This window comes from Schistosoma mansoni, chromosome 1 (assembly GCF_000237925.1).
Source record: "Schistosoma mansoni strain Puerto Rico chromosome 1, complete genome".
In the NCBI taxonomy this organism is placed as follows: Eukaryota; Metazoa; Platyhelminthes; class Trematoda; order Strigeidida; family Schistosomatidae; genus Schistosoma; species Schistosoma mansoni.
The window spans coordinates 47,916,711-47,930,845 of record NC_031495.1 but is presented as its reverse complement, the minus strand read 5'-3'; the positions used below and the strand labels follow the sequence as shown (position 1 = coordinate 47,930,845).

The 14,135-nt window shown below is 33.7% G+C and overlaps 1 protein-coding gene across 1 annotated transcript in view; it reads right to left on the bottom strand.

Annotated features, from left to right (window-relative positions):
- Positions 1-14,135, bottom strand: part of Smp_169360 (putative kinesin) — a gene marked incomplete at both ends in the record, with an annotated part of 71,929 nt that overhangs the window by 3,703 nt on the left and 54,091 nt on the right. The window contains 3 exons of the mRNA XM_018794649.1: positions 6,570-6,793; positions 10,217-11,549; positions 12,480-13,710. Coding sequence (XP_018649040.1) covers positions 6,570-6,793; positions 10,217-11,549; positions 12,480-13,710 — 2,788 coding nt within the window. The remainder of the gene's footprint in view (positions 1-6,569; positions 6,794-10,216; positions 11,550-12,479; positions 13,711-14,135) is intronic.

The following is a 14,135-nucleotide window of genomic DNA, read 5'->3' as shown; positions in this document are numbered from 1 at the left end:
GAGGTCGTGGATACTCACTGCTGAGGAGTCCGTCAATAGAGCGAGTTGGCCCTCCAGTGCTTCCAGGTTTTCCTTGGTCGTCTAGCTCCAACTGACTCATGCTTTCAACCATTCCTATATAATCATTTTTAATTATTTTTTTTGTTTTTTGCTTTAAAATTATCAACTAAATGAAGTGTTAATGAATAGAATTTTGTCATTACAATTCTCAACCTTCCTCTTACTTAATCATCTTATTCTTTTTGGCTATCTTTAACTCATCACATATATAAACTAACATACACACACAAACACACACACAACAATTCTCTCGTGAGATTTTTTATAACTGAGTTTTCTATTTTTGTTGATTTAATAATGAATAAATAAATGACAATACAGATATGATATTTGACAGTTAGAATGATGAATAAAAATAAATAAATAAAAGAAATCAAATGTTGTTTAACATTTAATTTTGTAAAAAAAAATTATTGATTTGTTTGTTTGTTTTTTTTGTTTGTTTATTCATTTTATTTTCAACATTTTTGATTAGTCGAATATTTTAAATGACAATAAAGTAAACAAAAACATAATGCAATAATGCGGAAGAAATATAATGTAGGATACGTTGTTTTTTGTTTTACTCCTCAATAATACTATGTATATTGAATGTGAAGTGTTAAACAAAAGAGAAAAAAAACCAAGATAAAAAAACACACACAGTTGAACTGTTGAATTGAATTGAAATTTGAAAAATGAAAACTTTTTCTTTGATGCACACATAGTTTTATTTTTATGAAAAAAAAAGTCGTTAAAGATTAACATTTTGCTGGTTGATGTGGAATAAATAAATCAAACTCATAAAAGAATAAATTTTTTAGAAAAAATTGAATAATTATTATCATTGTGATGTAAATAAATGACAATCCAATAATCAAGTACTTATTCATCTTATTTTTCCCATGACCTAGAGTTAGTATTTGGTTGCTAGAATTTGAAGCTATTTATCTTATTATAAGCAAAGATGGATAGTGGTTAGCAGTGGAATCCAGGACGTGCGTTTCGTCCTATTTGGGACTCATCAGTTGGATGTACCTACATCTCATAGTTGATGTTCACTCTGGGACTAGAACCCAGTAAATTTCGCTTCAAACGCCATCACGTTATCCACTCAGCTACTGAGTCCAGATAGACACTTGCTAGCCACTATCCATATTTGCTTATAATGCTTGTGAATTAAGGATATATCGAGGCAATACGCACAGTATGCACATATGCCAATAAGAGATTGACCAGTTGCAGTCCTAAACATCAATGGGAAGATTCAAAGAAACAATACTAATACTAAACGTATTAATCTAACGTTCACAAATTATATTAAAACAAAATATTTAAATGAATAATATTGTTTTCAATTATATCATTACCAGAATCCCTTCTAATATATATATAGGGATATTTAAGTAACCAACGAATGAGTGTAATGGTTTAGAAAAGGCCAAATGAAGACAACATGTCGATTTATCTTGGCATATCTGGTGGACAGTGATCACGTCGTAAAGTAACCTACCGTATACCATTGTTACTTCAGAGTGAAGTTTAATCCTACCTTCCACAGATAACGAATGCTATAGGGATCCGAACCTATAAATTTAATTTATGTCTTTAGAAGAAATTTGAGACACCGCTATCCCTTCCTTGGCTGAATAAATAATAAACGAATTGATTGATTTCTTTCACATCCTACATTTGTTTGTTATTTTTTTACCTTTTTCAATTTATATTCTTCGCTATCTAATTAATTACACACTTCTTGTTAGATAATTTTAATGATGTTTACGATTCTCATCACTGTTTGTACACCTGTCTTCTTACAATGTTATATCCTAGTGAAGATTAAATTATGGGTAACTTCTGAAAGCTATTAATGGACTAACATTATACATATATTTTTATTGTATAATTGCTGAGTAACTAGATTATGCATATTTATATCCCTCTTATTATAAGCTTTATTTCGACCTGTAAATTATTATACGATTTCCTATTATTATGTTATACCCAGTTTAATAATTACAGTCTGACACAATCATAGCCACTTTTTGGCTTGATCTCGTACAAATGTTATTTCTTATTTTATGGTGTTATGTGGTCTGCTTGGCTTGTATATAAACCAGGTATGTTTGAAATCAGTGACTCATATATTGGAAGCTGGTATTGGTGTCTTGTACTCAGCAGGCAGGTCTAGGTAAGATAAGGATCAATAGGAACGCTAGACTGCTCAGACAGGTCAATACATCAGTGTCGTGACAGTGTTAAGATTGTTCAGGTCGTACCCTGATTGGCAGTCATATTACGTGAATATTAACCGTGCAAAAGTCATAACACACTCCATCTGTACTTTTTACTGATCATATGCAGTTATATAATCTGTTTCATTGTACCAATCGACTCATAAATAACCTTGAGTTGTTTAATGTTTTAATATATCCCTATACATATTCCTGTACGTTACATTGAAAGCGACCGGTGGAGTTAAGCCGTGTGAGCTAAGAAGCAGTTACCCACTGAAGACAATGGAAGATGGTCCCGCAGTATTCTGGGTTGGTTGAAGTTAGACATTAACACCATTGGATCCTGGCTCTGCTATTTTGAGCTTAAGCGTCCATGCAAGACCGGAGACCCCGGGTTGGAGTCCCACGTTGGAAACTGTCTTGTTATAGTCTAAATGATAGTATTGATTAAACCTACTAAATTAATGACTATACTAAATGGATTGATGCAAATTGAACGTGACGGTTAAAATGCTTATTCAATTTGATGACTGTTTTCTTTTTTTTTGAATAATCTATCAATAAAATGAATAGAGAACTGTTATGGGTTTTATACAGAATTACTCAATAAAATCATTAAGAATTTATCTAAATAACGAAATTGAAGTGTTTACAATTTTTAACTAGAAATTTGATAATAAAAATAATGTATATATGTATATTAGTTAAACAGTTGTGTTATTGAATGAATTATAGAAATATATGTGTACTTGTGAGAAAATATAAAATATTTTTTTATTTTTGATTGATATCATGAATCGATCAATGCTAGACCATCATTGAGAATCTGGAAGCAGTGGACGGTCGTTTTGTCCTAGCACGGGACTCCTCAGCAGTGCGTACACACGATCCCGCAGCGGGATTCGAACCCACAACCTTCGATCTCGCGCGCAAACGCTTTACCTCTAAATCACTGAGCCGGTTTCCAACGATGAGATAGTTCTCGGAGTTCTAGTGAGAAGCCGTGACCAGTGGAGCTAATCTGTGTTGGGTGTGAGGCAGTTAACCACCGAAGACAATAGAAGATGGATCAGTTGAAGTTAGAAATTAACACCATTGAATGCCGGCTCAGAGATTTAGAATTTAGTCGTTCGCTCCCGAGACCGGAGATTCCGCTCTCTAATCCCGCATGCTTGATCGTGGGTACGCACTGCTGAAGAGTCCCATACTAGGGCGAAACGGCTGTTCAGTGTTTCTTGGTTGTCAATAATGGTCTAGCACTGATTGATTCATGATCTCAATCAAAAACTTAACAATCTCTACAACCCCACACCGATAAAACAACTTTGTCAGACAGTGAATATGGGCTGTATATTCACTGTTCATGTTTGTAAATCTAATGTACTAAAGCAAGCAGTCATTTTGATAACTTCGTATTATGTAATAAGAAGACGAAGATTATTATTCGAAATGTGTGATATACTAGCGTTAATGGGCAAAGACTAGGAAAATTCAAACCCACTCTCTGTATTCAAAGACAGTTTGTTCTCACCTTAAACTTACCCTGGTAATATTACTTTGCTATCCAGCGCTGTGAGTTTCATATAATGTTTTCCATTATTTTGTTGGTTATCTTTGTCTCCTCTTACCCATCATTGGTCTAGTTGACTCTTTATTTTTTTCATATATAAGTGTTCTTAACAAGTATATTATGTATGATCAGATTGTTCTAAATGTTTTGCACTGGTATATCACATAAGTCTGATAATCTTCGTCTTCTTACTACATTATCCAAAGTACTAAATTTATCCTCTAGTGAATGCCATCTAAGTAATAAACTAATCTATAGAACGCTATAATAATTATCTTAACAATTCCCATGGTTTTGAAACTCAATTTTAATATAAAATATACATTTGAACGAACGAATAAGTAAACTGATAAAATACTTGTATACACTGAAAATACGTACTACAGCTTTCACTAAACGATTCCCTAGCTTGGTCTTATGTTTGATATCTATCCTCATCCAACTCTAACTTGTCTAGCTAACCAATGGGATACGGTAAAAATTATTTTATGTTCATGGAACCATTTTATATCAGTAACATTTTGATGTGTATAGTTTCCTGTTTCTTTAAAGTTTAAATTTCGTTTCTGAAGAATGATAAAATTCAACATTTTGAAGAACGTTGCTCAGTGTGTACTGAAATTAACCAAAATCTTTGAAAAGCGAACAGTAAATAAAACCTAACTCCTTACAGCTTGGAGCTTTGCCGCATCAGCATATCCCATTCTCATACTTAAATCGAGCTGTTAAATCGTAGGTTGATAGGCAACCACAACTTTAAGTTTGAGTTTGAAAATGCATTTTTTCCATGTTCAGTCATCTTAAAGTATGAAGTGAATGATATCCACAACTCAATTATTTTAATACATAACATTTTGAAATCTTCAAAAATTCACCAATGATTATCTTATCCTCTAGGTTCTACAGTAAAACAAACATCTTGATCAAATAATTTACATCAATATACTGAGGTTATTGGAAGAAAAATAGAATCACACGTTCACTTCAACCAAAAAAGATTTGATATTGTTATTAGAGCACATATGATAGAAATCAATGAAGTAAATCCAACTTGTAGGCTACCATGATTTATTTTTAGCTACTCATAAGTAGTTTAGGGATAATAGTGAGTATTTCAAGTAAAATATGAAATAATAGAGATAGAAACTACGTTATAAATGGATTTCATGTATGTTATTACGGTACAAACAATTGATTTATTTAATTTAGTAACTACTTTTTTCAAAACAAGACTAATTCTTAATAACTTACAAAGATTGGCGTTCAATGGACAAAACATTAGTTCACTAATGCATATTTGTAAGCAAATCACACTAAAATTATGAATTTTTTCTTCAGTTTTTTATTTAAACAATTCAAACAATGAAAGAAAAACTGTTTGAAACTAACAATGAAATAATCGAATAGTAGAGATAGATTATTTCTTAAGTCACAAAACAGTGATGATGAACTTCTAACTGGAGACTGAATCAAAGACTATAGTTATGAAATAAAATTTAAATCACAGGCTCCTAGATTTTATTTTACTGTATTCTTGAAACTGTCATCGGAAATACTTAACTTTTATTAAAGAAATGTATAGTGGTCAATGTTCATTTCAAATGTGAATGATTTATACTACTGACATTTTATTATGAATAATTTAAAGTTTCATACCATAGAATAACTTTAGTTAGATGACTACTGAAAATTAGAGGACATTGAAGACAGGTTTTGTTCTTGTATAGATAGTCAAATTAAGTATACATTTAAGGTTTTACACTTCTTTTGACATAATTCATCATCAATAACTATTTTAATATCCAAGATTAATTTATGAAGTTAGATTGTACACTTCACTTCTGTTTTTGAAAAAAAATTAGGCAAATAATAAGTAGAATTACTTTTACTGTTAATTTCTAAACAATTATTAGTTCCGAACAAGATTCGGGGATTAATTAAACTTCAAATGTTCGAGGTTCGTCTCTTAATTAAAAGTATTTAGTTAGATCATTTAATAGTGATACTACTAAAGAGTACTTTTTTTCAAATAATATTACCAATTAAGAATAAATTACTATATTGAATGAGAATTAAACAACAATTTCTTTTGAAATACATGTTATATATCGGTCAGTCAGAAGTACTTGATGTATTATTGTTTAGTTTAGTCCAGTCATGTAGTTTAGTACTCTGCTGATCAGATACAAATTGTTGTATAATGACTATTATTCTGAAAAACTCAATAACATACATCTTCCTAATGTTCAATCTTTAGAGATATTTGGGAAAACACGGACAGTAATTCCGTGTCGATTTTCACCCATTAGATATAAATAACGTCTGTTTTGAAATTATTGACGATCTTTTTAGCTTATTCCAACGCTAATCACCTGCTATCCCATTCTGAATTTAGTCTTTTAGCCTCATGGTCATATTTCAAACATGATTGGAAGATTTTGATGAGTACTATTAACAAAATAAGAAGACAGTGGTTCGTTTCGAATCAAGCAGACTCGAATCTTTGGGATAAAGTTACCTTCCTAAGGATCGTTAATCCATTACAGTTGTGAAGAAAACATTTAGTGAAGGATTAATTATCTGACTCTCATGAAGGTTCATATCTGCAAGTAATTACTACATTACATAATACAACTGCAAACTTTTAAACTTAGTATAACTAGCTGGACAATTTATCTAAATCTTATTGTCTCAAAACGCAGAATGCAAGTGTTAGAACGTACTTGAACTTCTTCTGCATACATTGGGAGAATACATGAAACATTTGAAGAATTTTCGGGTACAGAATTCTTAACATTTGTTGAGATTTGAGATGAAAGATTTTCACTTGGTTTATTAGAAACATATCTTACACTAATTGGACTGCTTGTTGTTTCTTCAGATGTGTCTTCTGAACAAGGAGGAGCTGAACGACTTCTATGTGAGGTAGAAGAGGATGATGAAAGAGCTGAAATGCAAAAAATGAGTAAACAGCATGATAAAGGACAAATGAAAGATTTTAAACGTCTGCCAATGTTTTTAGAAGAATATTACGTGGTTAAAGTAAAAAAAAATATGACTGTATTGCAATTAATGAACGTTGGACGTTAATCAGATTCCTAAAAAGCATTCTCCATAAATAACGTTGGCGCAGTCATTACTTATACATCAAGCGGAGTGCAGTATCAATATTATATTTCTTGTAAGATTAATTAACGAGTTCATGTCCTATGATGTTATATTTTTATTAATATTTCATCAAATGATTCCCTATAAATGAGGATACGTTATATCCCATTCTATCATGTATTACTTTAAATAAACAAACTCATTTAAAATGAGATATTGTTCGATTTAAAAGACTAAAATCTACCTACACTGAATATTCGACAAGACTGAAATTTGCGAACAACCTATGAGCGAACCCTGAGTGAACTTGAGAAATTCTAGTAAATCAGAAATTAGGTGATCTACTTCAACGATAGGTTACAGAAAACCAAAAAATAAGGGATACACATCTTTAAGATTGAAATTGTTGTGTACGAGGTACAGGAATCCATCCATGTGGCTCCACAACAATCAACCTCTGAACCGACGACAACGTCACAGAGAAATTACTTCAGCCTTGACAACATAGGTTCTGTATCGCTTGTGTGTACACCAGTGGTGGGATCTACGAAGTACCTTGTATGGACCATAACACGTTGACCATAATGGAATCTAGGCAAGCACATTTATGCCCTCCACCGGTCGATTTATACAGTGGTGCCAGGTTGGAAGTACGTTAGTATAATTGGTACCAACACTGTTGCTTGGTAGTTTCTTACATGTTGAAAATATCGTTTCTGTAATGTTCTATTGTATATACTGAAAACCTGCCCAGTAGATTCAAGTAACTGTACTCACCCTATCTGCTTTGACATTTATTTCCCTTTTATATTTGAATTTTCTGACAACGGTTTCTATTATTTTTCTTACACCCACAAACGACTGGTTCAAATTCATTATCTTTACAGCAAATATCTCCCTTCAATACTCATACCAATGTACTCCAGAAGCTTTAGTAACGTCAGGACAGACAGCAACAGGCGGATCTGGTGCTTTTATTATTCAATTTGTAGGAGTTAAAACAATCTGTCTCAATATTATCGTAGAATGAGCAAAATATATCACCGTTCGTGTTAATTGCTTCCCCCAACATAAAATGCATTGGAATGCTATATCATCTAGATACTATACACAATTTTTGGTAGTCGTTTCAAGTCCACAGTCACATAGAGAGGGTCTTCCCAACAATCCTAACTCTTGTAGACACTAATGGCAATCGTAGGTAGGTATGTTGGATCCAAATATACGTCATGACCTTGGAATCTGCCGACATAGCTATTGCCTTGTGACCGATGTTAAATATCACGCGCACAGTCAGCAATCAGAATCCTGACTCTATTTTATCTGCTCTTTGCTCTATAGCGTAATGTCTCTGACTTAGCCAATTACATCTTTAACTATAACCATTTATCTTAAGCCAGGATCCTAGTTACTATCTCTCTACCATTCGCTAGCTCTTCTCTATGCCCAGCCTTCGATTCCAGAAGTAGCAATCAGCTTCTACGATATCGATATTTTAGACATACGTGGTTTATATATAGTAATACTGAATCGCATCACTTCATAAAATGAAGAATAACAATCATACATAAAGTAGCCAAATGTGACCAAGAATATGGGATACTGTAACTAATAGACTGATTACAAAATTAGGAATCGTAAATAGTACAACATTAGTTAATGAACCGGATGAAATATTCAGTAGACATCCAGCTTCAAAATCAATAGGCTGGATTCCGTAAGGATCGGTCGTGCACAGATCGAATCGCGACACTACGGATCAGTGTTGGACAATCAGTTGAGTGGAACTCGTCACAATACATCAACTTCCTTGATTATGAGAAAGCATTTGAAAGTGTGGATAGGAGGACATTATGGAACCATCTTTGACATTATAGTATACCTCAGAAAATCTTCAATATCATCCGGAATTCATATGACGGACTATAGTGTAAAGTGGTTCACGGAGGACAGTTGAAAGACGCATTTCAAGTGAGGATCGGAGTAAGAAAATGCTGCTTACGCCCACTCATTCTCTTTCTTCTGGTGGTTGACTGGGTAATGAAGACCTTTACATCTGACGGGAAGCACGGAATAAAATGGACAGGTTGGATGCAACTAAATGATTTGGACTTCACAGATGACCTGAATCTTTTATCTCATACACACCAACAAATGCAGGTCAAGGCACTCTGTGTGACAGAAGCCTCTGCATCAGTAGGCCTCAACATATACAAGGGAAAAGCAAGATCCTCAAACACAACACGGAGAACACCTACCAACACAATCACACTTGATGGAGAAACTCTGAAAGATGTGGAATCTTTCACTTATCTGGGAAGCATCATTAATGAACGTAGAGGACCTGATATAGACGTAAATGCGAGGATTGATGAAGCAAGGGCAGCATTCCTACAGTTGGAGAACTTTTGGAACTCAAAACAATTGTCTGCAAGTCAACATTAAAGTCACACTCTTCAATGCGAACATCAACACAGTATTACTGTATGGAGCTGAAACTTCGAGAACATCTGTAACCATCATCAAAACAGTACAAGTATTTATAAACAATTGTCTACGTAAGATACTCAATTGGGTTGGTAGGATACCATCAGTGACGGCCTACTGTGAGAGAGAACTAACCAGCTTCTAGCTAAAGAGGAAATTAGGAAGAGACGTTGGAGGTGGATAGGACATACATTACGAAAATCATCAAACTGCATTACGAACCAAGCTCTAACTTGGAATTCTGAACGGAAACGGAAAGAGGAAGGCAACAGAATACACTTAGTCGAAAGTTGGAAGCGAACATGAAAAGAATGAACAGCAACTGGAAAGGATTGCCCAGGACATAGTTCGATGGTAAAGCTAGTGGGCGGTCTGTGCTCCCCTACAAGGGGTAACAGCCGTAAGTAAGTAGAGTGTAGACCATTGACCATCTACAGACTTGATTGTTATTAAGCTTTGAGTCACATATTCTTTTTGACGACACCTGACACTACTCAGCTGATTGGACTCAAACGTAAGGAGCTACATTTAAACTTGGACTAAATTACTTAAATAAATTGTTAGATCAGAGACTAACCCTTAATAAATATGGTAACTTATAGTCTTTAAGGCAATCTACTCATAAATTATTGAAAGCCCATTCTTCTCAATTATCCTATAGCATAATGGATTGATCATTAATTAATTTTTAAATCGACTAAAATATATAAATAAGGCTAAAATAGAAATAATTTAGCAGGATTAAAACGGAGATTGAAGACATTAAAACACTTACATTGAGAAGTTACCGTTTTTGATGTTGCACTGGATTTTGAATTTGTTGAGTGTTGTTGAGAAGGCTGCTTAGAGGGTGATGTCAAGTGAACTTGTTGAAATCCATGACACGATAACTCTTGATTATTTACATCTGAATCAATTTTAGAAGAGTGTAATCTCTGTACAGTTTGTAGATTATATTGAATTTTATAACTATTGCTTTGAATAGATGGTTCATGTTTGTCTTGTTCTTCTTTACAACAACTATTCGTATTAACACTTTGAATTACCTGTGGTTCTTTTATTCTTTCATCTAGTGATACATTTGTTTGATTAATTCTATGACAATGTTCACAGTATTCTTGTGTAGTACAATGTTTTTGAGGAATAGTTTTATTCTTCTTAACATCCGCTGTGACAACACCAATGCCTCCAGCAGAGCTACCACTGGTAGAATCAGCGTGTGATGAAGCTTCACTATCCCTCACAATACTCTCGTAGCCGCTACTTGCATGACCGCCTCCTCGACGAGGACCAGAGCCAGATACATTAGAGGATGGGATGCCAATCGACAACTTACCGGTTTCAAATGATTCAAGAAGAACTTTACCATCATTACACTGATTGTCATGCTCTTCTGTTTCTTTATTTTCAACTTTTCTGTGGCCACTAACCGAATTACCACTTTCTGAACTTCGCTTACCATCAGCTGATCTTCTTGTTTCACTTACTGCCTCACATTTCCTATTATTATGATGGTCTGGTCGACATGCATGTGACGATTGAAGACATCTATGACATCTTTGTCCGGTTCCTGAATGATGGTGATGCTGATGGGTATGATGATGATGATGTCTTTTGCAACGACATCGTAATGATGTATTAGGTTCTGCTTTTGAATTCCAAGCACTATTGTGTTCAGTAAGTAAACTACTACTACATTCACTTCCATGTCCACTACTTGACTGCATAGAAGAAATTTTTGTGGAGGCGATTGGAGTGTTAAATGTAAGTGGAATGTTACCAGCATGTGCATTTGATAATAGTGTATTCTTACTCGAATTGTGCTGTTTTTCTGATTGTATATGTTTAGAACTTGATTTATCCCTACGAATGCATCTTATACGTGTCTGAGACTCAGACGTATCAACCTGAGAGGAAGAATGTTTGTTTTGATTGGAATGATCAGAGTCTTTAGTTAGTGGTCTTCGACGTAAGTCGAAATTCTTTAGAGTTTGATGGCCAACATGTTTTATCTCTTGTACTACTCCTGTTTCAGAAGGTTTCACCTCTTTCTCTTTACGCTTCCCAAATAATGGACTTGTCAAAAAGCTTAACCGTCCTTTACTTGTCTGAAATTCAGAATAGAATAATTCGTGATTGTTTTTTTTTTGAAATCAATATTGCGACTCATGATCAGTTAAATAAAAGAAATTTGTAGTTAAAACTAACCGATACGTTTATGATATAGGATTATCGCCTCTCACAGTATGATTATTTGGATTTCTTCTTATTCATTATTACTGTAATCTGTTATTATTAATCATTGAGATGAAAGCATTATCCATTGGGATTGGTTTAATATGAAAACAAATTACTATTTAGTAATGATATTAAACCATCTAATCATGATGATATAAAGACATAAAGTAAATGATTCGAAAATAATAACAATACCTAAATATTACTTAAATTGTAAAATTATTTGAAGTAAATTATTTGGTGCATAACTATCCCGGATAATCATATGGATCTAATACATTGCTAATAGTGATAAATGTGGCTTAAACTCTGTGAACTGTACAGCTAATTTCAAGGTTAAAAGTTAAATTTAAAACTAGAGAGTTGTCCTAATTTCAGTACTGACTTGACACTCTTGAAACCTTAAATTTTATTTATTTATTTGAAAACATAAATATTGGTACAAAGGGACGCAGAATATATATGCGCCACACAAGTCACTTGATTTTTGAGTGTGCTGTAATATTACCCAGGTGCCCAGATAAAAATAGGTGGTTTTCTTAAGCGGCCACGCCTGGAGCCTTCTACCTAAAGATCTGATCCACAAGGCAGTGGAGCAACGTAAGGAGATACAGTCTCACGGTATCCGGTGACCGACAGTTGGTTCATACGCCATTTTTTCCTTCAGGATCATGGAGTCGATATGCACCATTGGTTTGGAATCAGTGTTTTCCAACTCCCTTAGGTGGACCCTCCATATATATATATTTTTTCATCAAATGTTTAAGTTACCATAAATTTTAACAAAAATGAGTACTCACTTTAGTACGACTTTCTTTTGACTTTTTTCCTACAGGAGTCTGTAAAATATTCGATTTCGTCCCGATGCTATCATCATTTTGTGCATAATCAGATTTGTGAGTGGTACAACTATCTAAAAATACATCATTCTTATTGAAAGAATGTTCACTTTCTGTGGAAGAGCAAATACTATGAGTTCTTTGGCATTTGGATGATTTTGGAGAGGTACAAACAAGTAAATGTGATTCATTCTCTTGATGCAATTTGCTTGATTTTTTCTTTGTTTCTGGTGAAAAGCATGTTTTTCGTAAAGGGGAAGTTTTAACGTGTGTGTTAGAATATTGATTAGTTGTTGTAGGAGAAAATCCCACAGTTTCTTCATGATAAGGTTTTGTATTCGTACGAAAATGAGACTTTTTTGAGGATGCCCAAAATCCAGTTGGTTGGTGTGATAATTTTTCGTTAAATATATCACTGTTATACTGAGTTTTATTATCACATGATACTATGTTTTGATTGTCGGAATTTCCTTGTGGTTCTTTATGTAAATGTGGGTTGGATGATCCATCAGGACGCCTTGCAGAGGGTATGTCCCTGTCACTTTTTCTACATATGTTGAGTTTTTCTTCCTTTCCATAAAGCGGACCAGAAGAGGCAGAAATAGGAAGTGGAGCAGTTGTTCTTTCGGAGGTAGTGACTGAATCCTGTTTAGTGTATTCATCAAATGAATGAGGAACTTCTGAATGACAACCTTCTTGGATTGAGTTAGGTGGTACAGACCTTCCACGGCGTAGTTTACCAATTTTTATGTAATGAGAACTTTGTATTATGGCATTTTCATAATTACACACTCTAGATCGTGTCATTTGATGGGGGATAAAATGCCTTTCTCCAGAAAACAAAGTCTCGTTTTCTAAATTATTGCGGCAATAGCATGTTTGATGATGAGCTGATGTGTCATGTTTAGTGGTTGTGCAAATATTTGTCGAAGATTCACGAGGTTTAATTATTAAATTACTTTCAACTGACTGATTAGGTCCACTTTCCTGTGTGTTATAAGTTTCAACAGAGACTGATTTAACCCAGGCGGCTATCCTCGCAAAGTTTGAAGACGTTTGAAGAGAATTAATAAATGGTTGTTTCGACTGGAGAGCAACATTTCCAAATAATGCATTGCCTAGTATTTTTGAGTTGGATATATTCGAGCATGAATTATCTTCAGGCTTCACTAATTCTGTTTTACCATGAAATCTGCAAAATAAAAGTAAGTGTATTTCAAATACGTGTACTGAATATAACATCGCTTAACAAATATGATTAATAGTATCTTAGGTGTAAAATATGCTTAATAATTTTTTTGTAAATTAGAGAAAAAGCAATAAATCTATCATTCTCCATGTTTATTATATGATCAAAAGGTTGTAACCACTGGTACAATTACCACTGACTATGTAAAATGTGTCAATTCTTTATTTGACACAAATACAATGAGTGACAATCTAAGCGTAACTAAAAAGAAAAACGTTAAATGTAGTACCTTGTATTATGATGACAATGAAATACGTGTTTCATTTCATGTATTAGTGTGAATAGTTAATGGAAGTTTTAAAAAAACTAATCTATAACGTAAATTCACTTAGTATTGTTTGTTTGAATCTTCCCATTGATGTGTTAGG